This window comes from Macrobrachium rosenbergii, chromosome 57 (assembly GCF_040412425.1).
Source record: "Macrobrachium rosenbergii isolate ZJJX-2024 chromosome 57, ASM4041242v1, whole genome shotgun sequence".
Classification (NCBI taxonomy): Eukaryota; Metazoa; Arthropoda; class Malacostraca; order Decapoda; family Palaemonidae; genus Macrobrachium; species Macrobrachium rosenbergii.
Genome location: NC_089797.1, coordinates 15,023,599 through 15,037,894, shown reverse-complemented (window position 1 = coordinate 15,037,894; position 14,296 = coordinate 15,023,599). Strand labels below are relative to the sequence as shown.

Sequence of the window (14,296 nt, the reverse complement as noted above, 5' to 3'; positions counted from 1 at the left end):
CAATATAGTTGGAATTCAGTTAATGTGGTTGTTGGCGATCCCTTAGCTTAGGTTTAACCATGTATGTTCATATAGTAGTCAGAAGCTTTGTCTCTAGACTTATAACATGCTGTTACACTTAAGTGTTGTCTTCATATTATCATATACTCGAAGTATGGATTTGCATTTTTGATTCCTGAACAATTGAAGATGTTCATCTCTTGTGCATATTATGCTGTTATTTGTGTTGTAATTTTTCTTTGATATTGTGATTTTGTACAGTAACAACCAGACAAAAGAAAAAATTTGTTGAATAATATCCATAAGAATAGATGATTCAAGACCATGCAGATTTCTTATAGTTACCCATAAAGATTTTTGTCAATGTTTCTCATTTTCTGTGTTGTGACGTGTCCGTTTTCTTTTACAGATCAGGAACTAGAAGACTTCGAGTTAGCACCCCTACGGTATAGGCCGGAAGGCCTAGAACAGCTTAGTAAAGCAACGAGATTTACAAAAGAGGAGTTACAATTCATGTAAGTATAGAAACAAACTCTTTTTTATATTATTTCGAAAGGAATAATCTCAGACTATACAGTGGCCTATTTGTTTTATGGTGAGATTTATCGTTAATTTCACTCGAGAAATCGAATTTACCTCTCTCTCTCTCTCTCTCTCTCTCTCTCTCTCTCTCTCTCTCTCTCTCTCTCTCTCTCTCTCGAACTTGTTCTTGAACAAATGATTGAGGCAACATCATAAGAAACCGGAAACAAAGTTCAGTGCTTAAATAATTCAGTTCCATACTGTATAACAATGATGGTGGCTGTTAATAAATTACAGAAATTACTTCACCTGGAAATGAAGTAGCTAACAGCATACAAAACACGCAATGCCTTTGTAATAGCATTCACGAACCCCTGATTATATTATTAATCCTCGTGGTGCACAAGAAAATATAAGAAACAATCGAGGATGTGGGGGCCTCATTTTCTGTAGGATTTGAATGAGGAAAAATTATTTGGGACTAAAACAACGACCACTGTGAGGGATGCTGGAGTAACACATTCCACGTAGTTCATGATTTTACTTCAGTTTCAAGAATAAAGGAAAAGATGGCATATTATTTTCTTTTTCGATATCCAACGCAACCCTAAAACCTAATATACATACCCTCAAGTTCTTTATTGTATCATCAAGAACAAGAAATAGCATCCATTTTGGAATTAGCATGTTCCCCTTTCCTTCCCTTTTTTCCATGTCGTAATACTTCAAAGAATCGCTTTCCCCTCTAGTAAAAAGCTGCTTAAAATCTTCGTGGTAAAGATGATTACAGTTTCGTAATGTTCGAGTGAAATGCGAGAGTACTCTCGTCTTATAAAGCGAGATTTTATGAAAGACGGTGGTAGCAGAATATTTTTACCATTACCCGACTTTACTGAACAAGCAATGATTTCCTCAAGTAAAAGAGGGTAAATGGACTGACCATTCAAAATGTAAATTGCTGAATATTAAACCTTTATGAAAGTCTGTTCGAAAACCAACGTGGTATATTGACCACACAAGTCCACTGCATCTACGATGCATATCCTTCAGTCCTGCATTGCAAAAATAATACTGAATTCTTTGCTCTAACACATTACTTATCAACAGGTACCGAGGCTTCAAGCAAGAGTGCCCGACTGGGGTCATATCGGAGGAGACCTTCAAGGAGATCTATGGCAAATTCTTCCCTCTGGGAGGTCAGCCTGAGGACGGATCTGGAAGAAGTAAGCTGGACATTCCACCACTACCTCCACGTCCGTTCCCCTACCCTCCCAGTTCTCTCCCTACATTATGCCCTCGTACCCAAAGACCGAATAATAAGTTTTGGAGATTAATTTTCATTACGGTTTATTTTCGTTAGTTTACTGGGACCAAGTTTCAGGTTATATTACACAAAAAAAAGTATCTTGCAAATAATGATTATAAAATCTCTCATAGATTTAAAATTTGCTTATCAAAACTATACAGATGTTTTTAAAAACACTTTAATATAATTCAGGCATAATTCATGATTCACCAGTATCGTCAAAAATCTATAAAAGAAATCTTTTAGATGAATATAGGCGTTGGCATGACTTACTCCCTAAAAGAGAAACAGGAATTTGTCCGAAATAATGTATACAATTCATTTGATTATCACGAAAGTCAAGTTCATTTCATTTCATTTACAGAATTATTATAAAGCATTAAATTAGTTTAATAGTCAAATAATCAAAACCAATGAAAAACTGGTATTGTAAAGAGAAAGATTATTCTGACATCTTGTAAAAGACATCTTTCTCCCCAATGCCAAAGATATACTTAATTGTTTTCTATTTCCAGTGTAATTAGCATAAAGTAGTTAGGAATAAGAACATTTTGTTAATGAAACCCGTCTTGAGTAAGGTTGTTTTAGCAGGCAGAGCCCATTTGAGATAGAGGACCGTTCATGTCTTTCAAATCCTGAGTGGTGGAATCTTCAGCGGCGTTGATGATGCATGTGCGGTAAAATCAGGTCTTTCATCTGCGATGTCTTTGAGGTTCCAAATTACCTATGTAATGATAACGTGGAAGAATAAGAAATTAATCGTAGTTTAAATATTTCCTAAAATAAAGTTTGTTTTCGTAACTTTACAAAGAACTTACGATGCTTAATTGATGGTTCAAAATTCTAAAATATTTCGAAAATGTGGATCACGTTTGAAGACATTTCAGCAGATGGGAGGCCCTCCCTCGCTCTCCCCCTCACAGGGGAGTCACCCTGTGACACATACGTGGCCAGCTATTGCTAATGCTTACTTTACCAGCTTCTGTTTGTGCTGCCTGGAAAAAGGACTGTGAAAACCTTCCTGTTGCTGTGATTTCTGGTGTCAATCTCTCGTATGCATCTGGCTGAGCTTTCGCTAATCCTGTTTCATACCTCCGTGTACATAAGGTTCCTTTAACTTCAGACCCTTTGCCCCATAAAGAAGTCCCATCTGTATTTTTGCAGCGAAATTCTTTGTGATTCATTACTGAGTATGATTTTCTTTAGCATATTTTCAAGTGAATTCTGATAACATCTCCTACACCATTCTAGAAGCCCCAAATCTAATAGTTATAATGATTTCACTTTTACAGGTCATCTGAAAAGAAATACAATAAAAAATGATATGGTTAACGGAAGGATAGAGTAAATTAAAATGTTTTGAATATAGACAAGAGTTTAAAGTCCATAAATAATGACTTAGATATATTGGGAAGTTGAAAGTAATTTTTTTTTCTGAAACTGTTATTGTAAATGGTGCTCAATATTTAATGATTCCTGTCGTTTCCACTTTTTGCAACTGTGTGGTTTTGATACCCTTCAAACTAACCGGTTATGACACGTGTTCATTTTTTCTAGTCTTCATAATTGATGATTTTCTTTCTTTTTTCGTTTGCTTTTTCGTATCCTTACAAATGTTCAATGGAAATTAAGGTGTTGAAAAACTGTTGAATTTATATGCTTCTCTATGGTCTGTGGGACATACCAGGACACTACTGCACATTCACTTCTATGCAACACGCTGATATATATATTCAATTTTATCTATTTTGAATATTTACACATTTTATGTTATTGTGCATAAATCTGTAGCATCACTGTGTCAGGTCAGTCACATATAATGCATTCAGCTACAAAGCAAAACACCTGTTTTGTCAGTCAAATAGAGACATTTCAGCTCATTACTTTGAGGTTATTTTAAATACCCTGATTCCCTTGTACATAATACAATCGTTTCTGAAAGACCCTGTTCACTCTTACCACTAAATTCCCAGTCCACTTCACATAACGTAGGATATTTGCAGTACAGTAGATTCCACATACACGTGTACTTGAAGAGCTGTAGATTGTTGTAAACGTTAGTTTAAGATTCACATTTGGTTGGAATGTAGTCCAGTTAAATATAGTCCCTGGGGACATGTTGACACTACAGTGAATTAATTCATAATGAAGACAGAACTATTTCTATAACTACAAAGAAAATGAAGTTAAATAAAGTATGTCCACGAGTACCAGCATATTTTATTTAAAAAAACAATTAAAACGTAACTAAAACATGATACTTTTCCAGATTCTGCAATGTACGCCCACTATGTCTTCGGCACCTTGGATCAAGACGGATCAGGGACCATCACCTTCGGTGATTTCATCATGGGGTTGTCGGTGCTACTGAAGGGGACGCTGCAGGAGAGAGTCAACTGGATATTCAAGTTAGTCTTTTTATGGGTTTTGTAGCTCTTGTTATTTCAGTCATGTTATATATTATTATTATTATTATTATTATTATTATTATTATTATTATTATTATTATTATTATTATTATTATTATTATTATTATTATTATTATTCGGAGCCTGAACTATATCCATATGGAACAAGCTCACAGTAGCCAATGGCTTGAAATTCAAGCTTCCAAAGAACATGGTGTTCCTTTGAACGAAGTAGCAGAAGGTAACAGAAAATACAGAAAGAAATCAGATATCAGAAAAGAAGAAAAGAAAAATAAATCAAGAAAAAAAGTTACTGCAAAAGAAAAATAAACATGAAATTCTCTCTTCACATCTTTTGCCAATAGCACAGAAGAGGACAAGAATATTGACATCAAAACGCAAAGGAGATTTTCCTGAACCTCATGCGTGGGGCTTAATATATACGCTTTTACATAATATCTTGCTTTATGCAAGCATGAATCTTTACCACCAAGGAAAATACGTATCCTTGTTTTTTTTTCCCCAAAAAATTCTAGGAGCAAATTTAGTATTCATGAATATAATCCTTGAGGAACAATTTTGTGAATTTTGAGTAGAGACAACAAAAACAATTGACAATAAGTGAATGATTCAACAAGTACAGTGGAATTTATGAAAACACTCATGGAATTATTTTAAACCTTTCGAATTCTATTCGTTCACCATTAAAACAAGGCTTAGCCAGGGTAATGAGTACGGTTATAACTCTCTCTCTCTCTCTCTCTCTCTCTCTCTCTCTCTCTCTCTCTCTCTCTCTCTCTCTCTCTCTCTCTCTATATATCTCTATATATATATATATATATATATATATATATATATATATATATATATATATATATATATATATACTATATATATATATATATATATACTATATATATATATATATATATATATTATATATATATATATATGTATGTATGCATGTATATGCAAGAAATTGGAGTATCCCGACAGTGCATTAAACAGTGAATTTGAAGCGACAAAAAAATGCAAAGTATCAAAACCAAAAATATCCTTGCAACACAAAAAAATTGCTTGTGTTGCCTTATAATAATAATATGAAAGATATCTCCCATGTTCTTAAGAATTTTGATGGTAATGTCGCATTTCAAAAATTAAAACAATGAAATATGTACAGTTCCTGTAAAGAACTGTTCCGACAATACTAAAGGATGTACATATAAAATTCCATGTAAATCTTGTGACAACTTTTAAATTGGTTAAATGGGTAAAGCACTGGAAAAGAGAATAGAGCATTCAGCATAAAAAAATGTGTGAGATATGCACAGGTGAACAGTGGCATTTTTGTACAGTTGGTGAGAACAAACATGCTATCAACTGGAGAGGGGCAAAAAAAAAGATATGGCCGTAATACGAATATCAGTCAAGGCATGCACAAACCTGATACTCTAATATCAAAATAAATTTGTAAAATGTTAAGTTTTAAGGAAGGCAGTGGAGATGTATGGACAAAGGATTATCATATTCGTAAACACAGTAGGGGTTGCAGAAGTACTAATGAGTTTTCCCGTCCCTCCTCCCTGACACCTGTCAGGTGTGGATTTGCAGTCTCCTGCGGTTTGTACGTTTATCGGTATTGTTCCTTGAGAGTATATTGTGATTCATACCCAAATGAGTTTTGAAGCCACTCCTACCTTGACACCTGTCAGTGGGGGATCTGTAGTCTCAAACGGCTGTGTATGTTCGTCTCTGTCGTGTATATGGTTGTGATTTCTAATACTATGTATCAGTCCATCGTCACTGGCTTGGAAATAAAGCCGAATCCGGTCAGGAACTACGCCCCGTCTCTTATTTTGCACTGTGATAATGTGTGATAAACGAATCACGTGTTAAAGTGATTATAATCATATAATCATGCATATATATGCGTGTGTGTGTATAGTGTGTATATATGTATGTATATAACTTTAGTCATGGAAATGATAACGTTATATGAAACATAAACAGTATATGGCCACGAGGAAAGTGAAACAACGGAGTGCAAGATCTTTCTCCTTTATTCTAAGATATTTTCAAGCAAACTGAATACAATGGAACAAAAAATTATAAAAAAAGACTAATTTTTACAAACAAAACCTAAGATTAAATTCAAAAGGGTTATTTAGCCATTTTAACTCATGCAAGTCATTACTCGCAGAGTAGGTCTCAGGTCAGGAACAGGTGTTTAGTGGTATAAGGGGATAAACTTAGAAGAGGCAACGAAATGAACCCACATGACTGATAGTAATTAGTTCCTTTTGTAAATCTCCTTTGAATATCTTTTGCAGGTTGGGGTCAAGATTTTATAGGCTTAGGCTTGAATTAATGTCATTTTCTTTTGTTAATGAAAAGACATTATATGTGAATTACAATTACTATGCAAAGTCAAATTCAGTCATCTTCCGGCACTCTTTCAACTAGTGCAAATACAATACTTTATGGTGCAAATAATGACTAATTACTCTGGCTGTCACACACAGGCAAACCTAATTTAACAGCCTTTTTTTCAGAGTTCCACCGCAGATCCTGGGATTAATAATCCTTTTCTTATTTGTTTCAGTTTGTATGATATCAACAATGACGGGTACATCACAAAAGAGGAACTTATTGATATCGTCACGTCTATATACGACTTGATGGGTGACCAAGCTAATCCTGGCATAGATGACAACACGGCAGTGCATCATGTTGACAAGATATTCCAGGTAAATTTCTCACACTTTTGCAATGTGCATAAGTTTTTATTATTGCTTTGACATACAATGTTGTAATCTGTTATAACAGCTATTATCATAAAAAGCTCAAGAATTACATTTCTTTTTTATTTTATTATTATCAAAAGATGATTGCAAATTATTTTTCTGTGCCAACCATAACTTAAGTTTTATTTTTCTAGTATTATAAATGCAGGAGGAGGGAATAATATGATATAATATGATATAATCGTATATATATATATATATATATATATATATATATATATATATATATATATATATATATATATATATATATATATATATATATATATATATCATTAAAGGTTGTCTCGACAGCCATTCTCAGATTAGCATTACCCTTCACAATTCTTTCATCTTTCGCTTATTCATTAAATGGCCGGAGATTGATTATTTCGAGGCTGAATATCTTCATTTTCATCTTTTCTTTCAAGGTCCATCCATTCCTCAGCCAAGTAATGAAGAGAAATAATTTCCATCATTGCTACCTCATGATTATATTTATCATTCTTCTCAACTATGGAATTTGTAGCAATAGATAATGTAACAAATCGAATCTTCACTATTTTCCTTTTACCTAGTACACCCATAATGATGAGCAGTTCTCGGTCAAATTCTTGAGGCTAAATTCCCGGCGCAATTAGTTTCTCATAATTTGAAGTTCCATTCTTTTGTAGTAAACAAAACTGCATATATGTTTTTTTTTCTGTTTCTGAGTTGAGCCTCGAAGACAAGTAAAAATGTCAAACTCAAACAAGGCAGTGTCATATACGTAGCGCTTGCATGATTAACGAGCATCAGGACCAAGACTCCGTTTACGACATTAATCATTACAGGAAACATTAAGGCCATGCAGCTTGTACACTCGGTGAAATAAGCCGAATTTATATCCAATGTTTAAAGCCGTATGTGTGTATATATACAGTATATATGTGTGTGTGTGTATTTACTGTATGTGTGTAAATTATATATATATATATATATATATATATATATATATATATATATATATATATATATATATATATATATATATATATATAATATATATTATATGTATATAATATATATGTATAAATATTTATATATATACAGTATATGTGTATGTATCTATATATATATATATATATATATATATATATATATATATATATATATATATATATATATATATATATATATATATATTTATATATGTGTGTGTGTGTATACATACATATATCATACTTATATATACAGTATATATATATATATATATATATATATATATATATATATAGTATATATATATATATATGTATGTATGTATGTATATATGTATATACGTGTGCATGTCTGTGTTTATGTTTTAAATTAGATATTCAGCCCAAATTCATGAACTGAAATTTTTTACTCGCACAATTCCCTTTTTATTGCAGTATGTAGTTATATTGAGTAAAAATAAAATAATTTATGTACAAAAGGTTCAGCCTAAATCCTCTTCAGATGATCAATAAATTTCATATGGCTATAGGATTAATCTTCATCAAGCATAGCAATTTCGTACAACAAACCAATGTGATTTTGCTCCGAAGGCTACAAATGAGCTAAATTGCTCTTCACTAATGTATTGTAGAGTAAGCAAATGATTCTTGGTAAAATTCGAGTTTATGGTAATTTAAACAGGGCTCTTTGGCATTTTGCCCCTCCGCCTCTAAACTCATATGCCTGCCCATGTCAGCCAATGTAGCTCCACCTTATCCTACGTTGACGCAACTAACATTAGATATTCTGTCAGTGGTCATTATTATCTCGCAACTGTAGATCTGATTTCCCTCGAATAACAGAAGGAATATCTTCTCCTAAGGAATTCAAGGCATAAGTTATATTTTACTTTCTTCATTTGTAGACCCCTAAAAATATTGAAGGACAATCTATCTGTCTTTAATCAAGACCAAAAACCTTCCTTCGGCTCTCGGAAAAGAAACTGGAGTTGTTCTGTTCAGGCCACAATGAATTTTCCTTTCTGTATGTCTTGCGGTAATGGAACGATAATTATCTGTTTGAAATTTTGTTCATGAGTTCCTTCCCACTTTTTATGGAAATATACAACGAGGTGGAAACTGATTTACACAGAAAGAGGATTTAGGCAGACAGACAAAACGGCACGGCCTGTTCTTTCAGTTTTGTCAGTACTCTGTCGTATTTCACGTGGTTAAACTTGTATGTTGCAGTAAATATTTCATCACAGAATATGATTGTGCTGAATGCTTAATATGATATTCATACACTAACAAGAGATTGTTTCCGCAGAAGTTGGACTTGAACAACGATGGTGTGGTCACGATGGACGAGTTTATGGAGTACTGCTCAAAGGTAGCTATTTTTCTCTATTCAGCTTACTGCATTATTCTAAGTTCTTCATATAGGTCATTAGTGAAGAACAGTTATAATTAAGCAATGGTATTGTTAGGGATTTTGTAAAACTAAAGTACAAGTTATATTGGTAGAATTGTTAGAAACAATTCTTGTATGTTGAGTCATTTGCTTTATCCATGAGACGAACTATGGAAGCAGCCTATGGTTTTTAAGCAGTGCCATTAATACTTTGTTTATCGATGTCGGCAGGAACTTTACTGAAATTATGAGACGGGCCTAGGACTATTGTCGATGTTGGCATTAACTTAATTGAAATTATGTGACGGGCCTAGGATTATCAAGAACATGAATCATAACTTCATGAAAAGTGGCCCCTGTTTAGATTTTCACATGGAAAAGACCTGAAAATGAATTTGTATTGTACCAGTTCAGTTACATCTTGTTCAACATATAGAATTAGAGGCACTACAGCACCTTTGAAATACCAGATTGTTAGTGCCACCAGCCAGGTTTTGTATGGAGGATAGATAAACAAACATATAACTGACTTCTAAGTCAGTTATTTGCTTCGCATCTTATATAAATACCTCAGTCTCCACATGAGTTACCTTGGAAGTCTGGAGGACACTTTCTTGAACGGAATGAATCTCCAAAAATACTCAGTTGATAAATTAGTTTTAGAATTGTGATAGCAATTTATCTAGGCAACTGTATATTCTAACGACTGAGTAGTTACTTAAATTTTAATTGATGTCACAGGCACCAAAAGAAATTCATTTGTGAAAAATAAATATCACAGTTAAGCAATGTTAGCGACAAATCTGACTGACATTGATACACAGAGCATCAGAAAACAAGAATATTGCATTTGCCATCAGTTATATAGGAACTATTCCTGTGAAAAAGAAAGAAAAGAAGACTGTCTTAGCGACAAGCTAAATAGCATTTGCTACCTTGACTCTTACTTTGAGATCTCTGCAGACAGTGAGAAATAGTCAAAATTATATATTTTTATTAAGTTTTTTACAACTGAAAGTAAACTAACCACTCATCCAAGAGAAGCTGAAAAATTAAGTTGAATCTATGATAATATACTTATAGTTACAAAACATTTTGATTAACCATTAAAGTGTCAAGTACATTAAGCAGAGCATGCATGTCTACTACATCCAATAAAAAAAATCAGACAAAATAAGCAGCAACCTTGGAGAAAGGAAGAAATTCGGAATATCCTAAGAAAGTAGATGTGCCGCCGCAATAATCATATATATATACACACACACACACACACACACACATATATATATATATATATATATATATATATATATATATATATATATATATATATATATATATATATATGTGTGTGTGTGTGTGTGTGTGTGTGTGTGTAGAGCCCTGATGGCTCAGTCGGTTACAGCAGCAGCTTCAGACTTCGTAGAGGTCTGTGGGGCGGGTTCAAATCCGCAGCCGACTGATCAGAGAGGCGGACACTTTGCTATCCGTGTAGATATCCCGGGATTATATATGTAATCAACGGATAGGTTTGCTTAAAAAGCAAATGGGTGTTACAGACTAAATACACACACAAAACAAAGCCACTACAACACCTTCTGAAAACAACAAACATCCCACACGTCTCGAACTCTCGCCCTACCCGCGCAACAACTTCTCGCTGCTGGGAAGAAAGGCCGTTGGGTCGGGTATGATACATGTAACATACGCTCCCGGGATCTAAGCGATGTCAGGCAGGGCAGCCGATCGAGACTACGGTCTACCCCAAAGCCAAATCAAAAGTCCTTCAAAAGAAGGCATCGTGCTTACCCCATACAAAAATGGGAAAAAAGCACGTTAAAAGAAGAAGAAGAAGAAGAAGATATGTGTGTGTGTGTGTAAGTATGTATGTATGTATGGGTATATATATATATATATATATATATATATATATATATATATATATATATATATATATATATGTGTGTGTGTGTGTGTGTGTGTGTGTGTGTGTGTGTGTACTATGTGTGTCTGTGCATACGCTTGAGCTGTAATGACACAAAGGAAGTGCACACATGTACAGATTGCATGCTCTCATTATCTTTTAAGGCAAAATTAATAAATTACTGATGTAACAGGTTTAATGACATCATCATCATTGCCGTTTGTCTTTCAGAACGAAAGCGTCATCCACTCGTTAAATTTATTCGATGAGATTCAATAACATGGGAGTGTGATGAGGGTCAGCGTTGCCAACTGATCCGTAAACCAAAAACCTTACTCGTCGAGTAGCACTAGTTTTGTCGATGGCCCAAGTCGACTGGTACGCCTGCCTGCTGGACGTTTGCAAATGTCTGGTCTGGTCTGGTTCAACTGGCCAGAGAGTTTTGTTCGTTTAGGAGCTGCTGGAGGCACTCAAGAAGACGGTTGCACACAGAGGCACTGCTTGGTTTTCATGGCACTTTGACTTCGATGGCTTGGTAGCTGTAAGTGACGGTGTTATGGAAATGTGTTCCCATTTTCTTTCATCCTGATTACGAGAGAAAGTCTGACATGAGCAGAAATTCCCCTTTCAAAAATGGGCGAATGACCTTGTTTTTATTATTATTATTATTATTATTATTATTATTATTATTATTATTATTTCGGGATATCACGCACGGCGACTCATTGTCTGTCATGAAGACAGCTGTTCATCTAGGTTACCTATGAGGCCTGAGCGCATCAGGTCAGTTTCAGCACATGTTTTGAAAAGCAACTTTTTAGATGAATCATATTTTATAAAAATTACTCGTCAATGATGGTGTGCTGTGGTAGGTCAGACTGTGTAATGATAGTTTCCTTTTGGAATGGACACTAGATCTCGACGTCAATGGGAAGGATCAGAAATTTATGGTTTCCTTCGAAATTTCTTTTTATCCCAGTGTTCTTGTGCTATATGATAATCCTAGGAATATGAGCCTTTTTATGATAGCTATAAAGCATTACATAACCCTCCCGATTTCACAGAGCGACCCAGGATACAGGGCTCACGTGTTATTTTATTTGGCTGGTCTCTGACAATGACAAATCACGAGTTTCCTCTGAAGGAGAAGAAGACGAAACTCCTCAAGACCTTTAGATAAAGGATACATATATTCTTTGACTATTTTCTAAGTCGGCAATAATCGCCTACTGTTTCCTCTTAGTGAGTGTATTTGATATACATTGCGCAGGTAGACATCATTATTACACTAAATGGCTTTAAATAATGTAAATAGAGAAACTCGGTCATCCGACATCTAGTTCATTCGGTTTTTTGAGCTCAAGGAGAGGATGGCGTGACTCACTTTTCCCTTTGGGATGTTAATACTCTCAAACCACTCAGGAATGATGGGAAAGATTTGGAACGAAAAAGTCAGCAATTATGGAGCAAGGCGCAGTGAACCAACCCTCTCTCGTTCTGATCCTCAGTTTCCGTTGGACTGCGCATTTTAGATGCTGCACTCACATACACACCTTGCGCCTGTATGGTACGTTTGCGCAAAGCCTAAACTGTTGTACCTTGGGGTTAAAGTTTCCGTATTTTAGGAGATAACATTTGTATGAGATTATATAAGTATAAATACATATACGCATGATGTTATAAATCACTATATTATAGTAATAATGATAGAACTTTGTTTACCGTTCATATATGAAGAAATTTTACTATGAATAAAAGATAACGTAGTCTATCAGTATCACAACTATACACATACTAGTAACGCTTCATTTTCTTATAGATATATGTCTTGATATATATATATTTTTGATCACTAATGAAGCACCCACCAATATCCACCTATGAATTATGAAAGATACATTTTTTTTTTTTTCATTTACATTTTCTTCTAAGAATTATTTTTCATTGACAATGTAGAATCACTGATAATACAGATAATTACCGAAACAATAACGATTTGTTGTCAAAGTCTTATGTTGATTTAGAAAGATGAATTGTAAAAAAATATGAAATGTAGTATAAGAGGCATGCAAAGATCTCATGAATGTTTAAAAAAAACTGAAAAATCATCTTTTCGAAAGCATATGAAAATAATTGATTTGGAGCTCCGCAAATAAAGGAAAATAACATTGACATATAAAGATAACTAGATACGTTTCTTCGAGCACATATATTTTACTTGTCATGTTCTTCATTTTGAAAATGATCCAATATGTAATATTAAATTTATTGTTATGCTAATAGCACTTTGCTATAATATAACCCATCATTCATTATGCATCGTACAAGAAAGGTTCTGAGAACAAGTGTTACTCTTGGAAAGTACAAAGAGCCTTATTATCAAATTTTATTATCCGTTTTTCGGCTGAGTTAGAAATATAGCCTTGCCTTTCATAAGCATTGGATAAATTATGGAAGTGGATCTTCTATGTGAAGTAAAACATTTTTTCCACAAAGATGAGGTGTGAAACCATTAACTTTATCAAGCATTGCTTATATTACTTAATTTAAGTACGCTGCCGTTTCTGACTATTAATTGAAAGCTAAAGAAAATATTGCATTTTGTCTATAGAAAGCGATTACTTCATATATTGTTATAAGGTCAAAAATTCATATGCAGAGACAACTCACATAAAAGTACTCATACTGTACATTTTAGACGTATTAAGATGCTCAATTTAAGTAACACATAGATAAATAAATACAGGTCATACCTGGTGAAGCAGTTATGGTAAACACAGACATTAAGGCAAGTGCCTCAGTGATTTTGTGCTTCTTAGATATTAAATAGGGACTTATTTATAATAAGCATAATTAATCAGTTTTAAAGAAACGTTGCGGTGACTGATAATGCTAATCGCAATCTTTTCGGAAGAATTAGTGCATTAAACACAAATTCGCAGCTGTTGCTAGGTGATCCTACGCCAAGCGCAAGGAAAAC

At 33.9% G+C, this 14,296-nt stretch overlaps 1 protein-coding gene across 5 annotated transcripts in view; it reads left to right on the top strand.

The window, feature by feature from the left end:
* The window catches only part of LOC136837027 (Kv channel-interacting protein 1-like), a 923,431-nt gene extending 909,958 nt beyond the window's left edge, over positions 1-13,473 (top strand). For 4 of the 5 annotated variants that reach the window (XM_067101571.1, XM_067101569.1, XM_067101573.1 and 1 more), the window contains 6 exons: positions 410-515; positions 1,630-1,745; positions 4,098-4,236; positions 6,839-6,983; positions 9,309-9,371; positions 11,548-13,473. In XM_067101571.1, coding sequence (XP_066957672.1) covers positions 410-515; positions 1,630-1,745; positions 4,098-4,236; positions 6,839-6,983; positions 9,309-9,371; positions 11,548-11,595 — 617 coding nt within the window. In that variant the 3' untranslated portion in view covers positions 11,596-13,473. The remainder of the gene's footprint in view (positions 1-409; positions 516-1,629; positions 1,746-4,097; positions 4,237-6,838; positions 6,984-9,308; positions 9,372-11,547) is intronic. The other variant, XM_067101570.1, reaches the window with a different exon arrangement.
* The last annotated feature ends 823 nt before the right edge of the window (positions 13,474-14,296 follow it).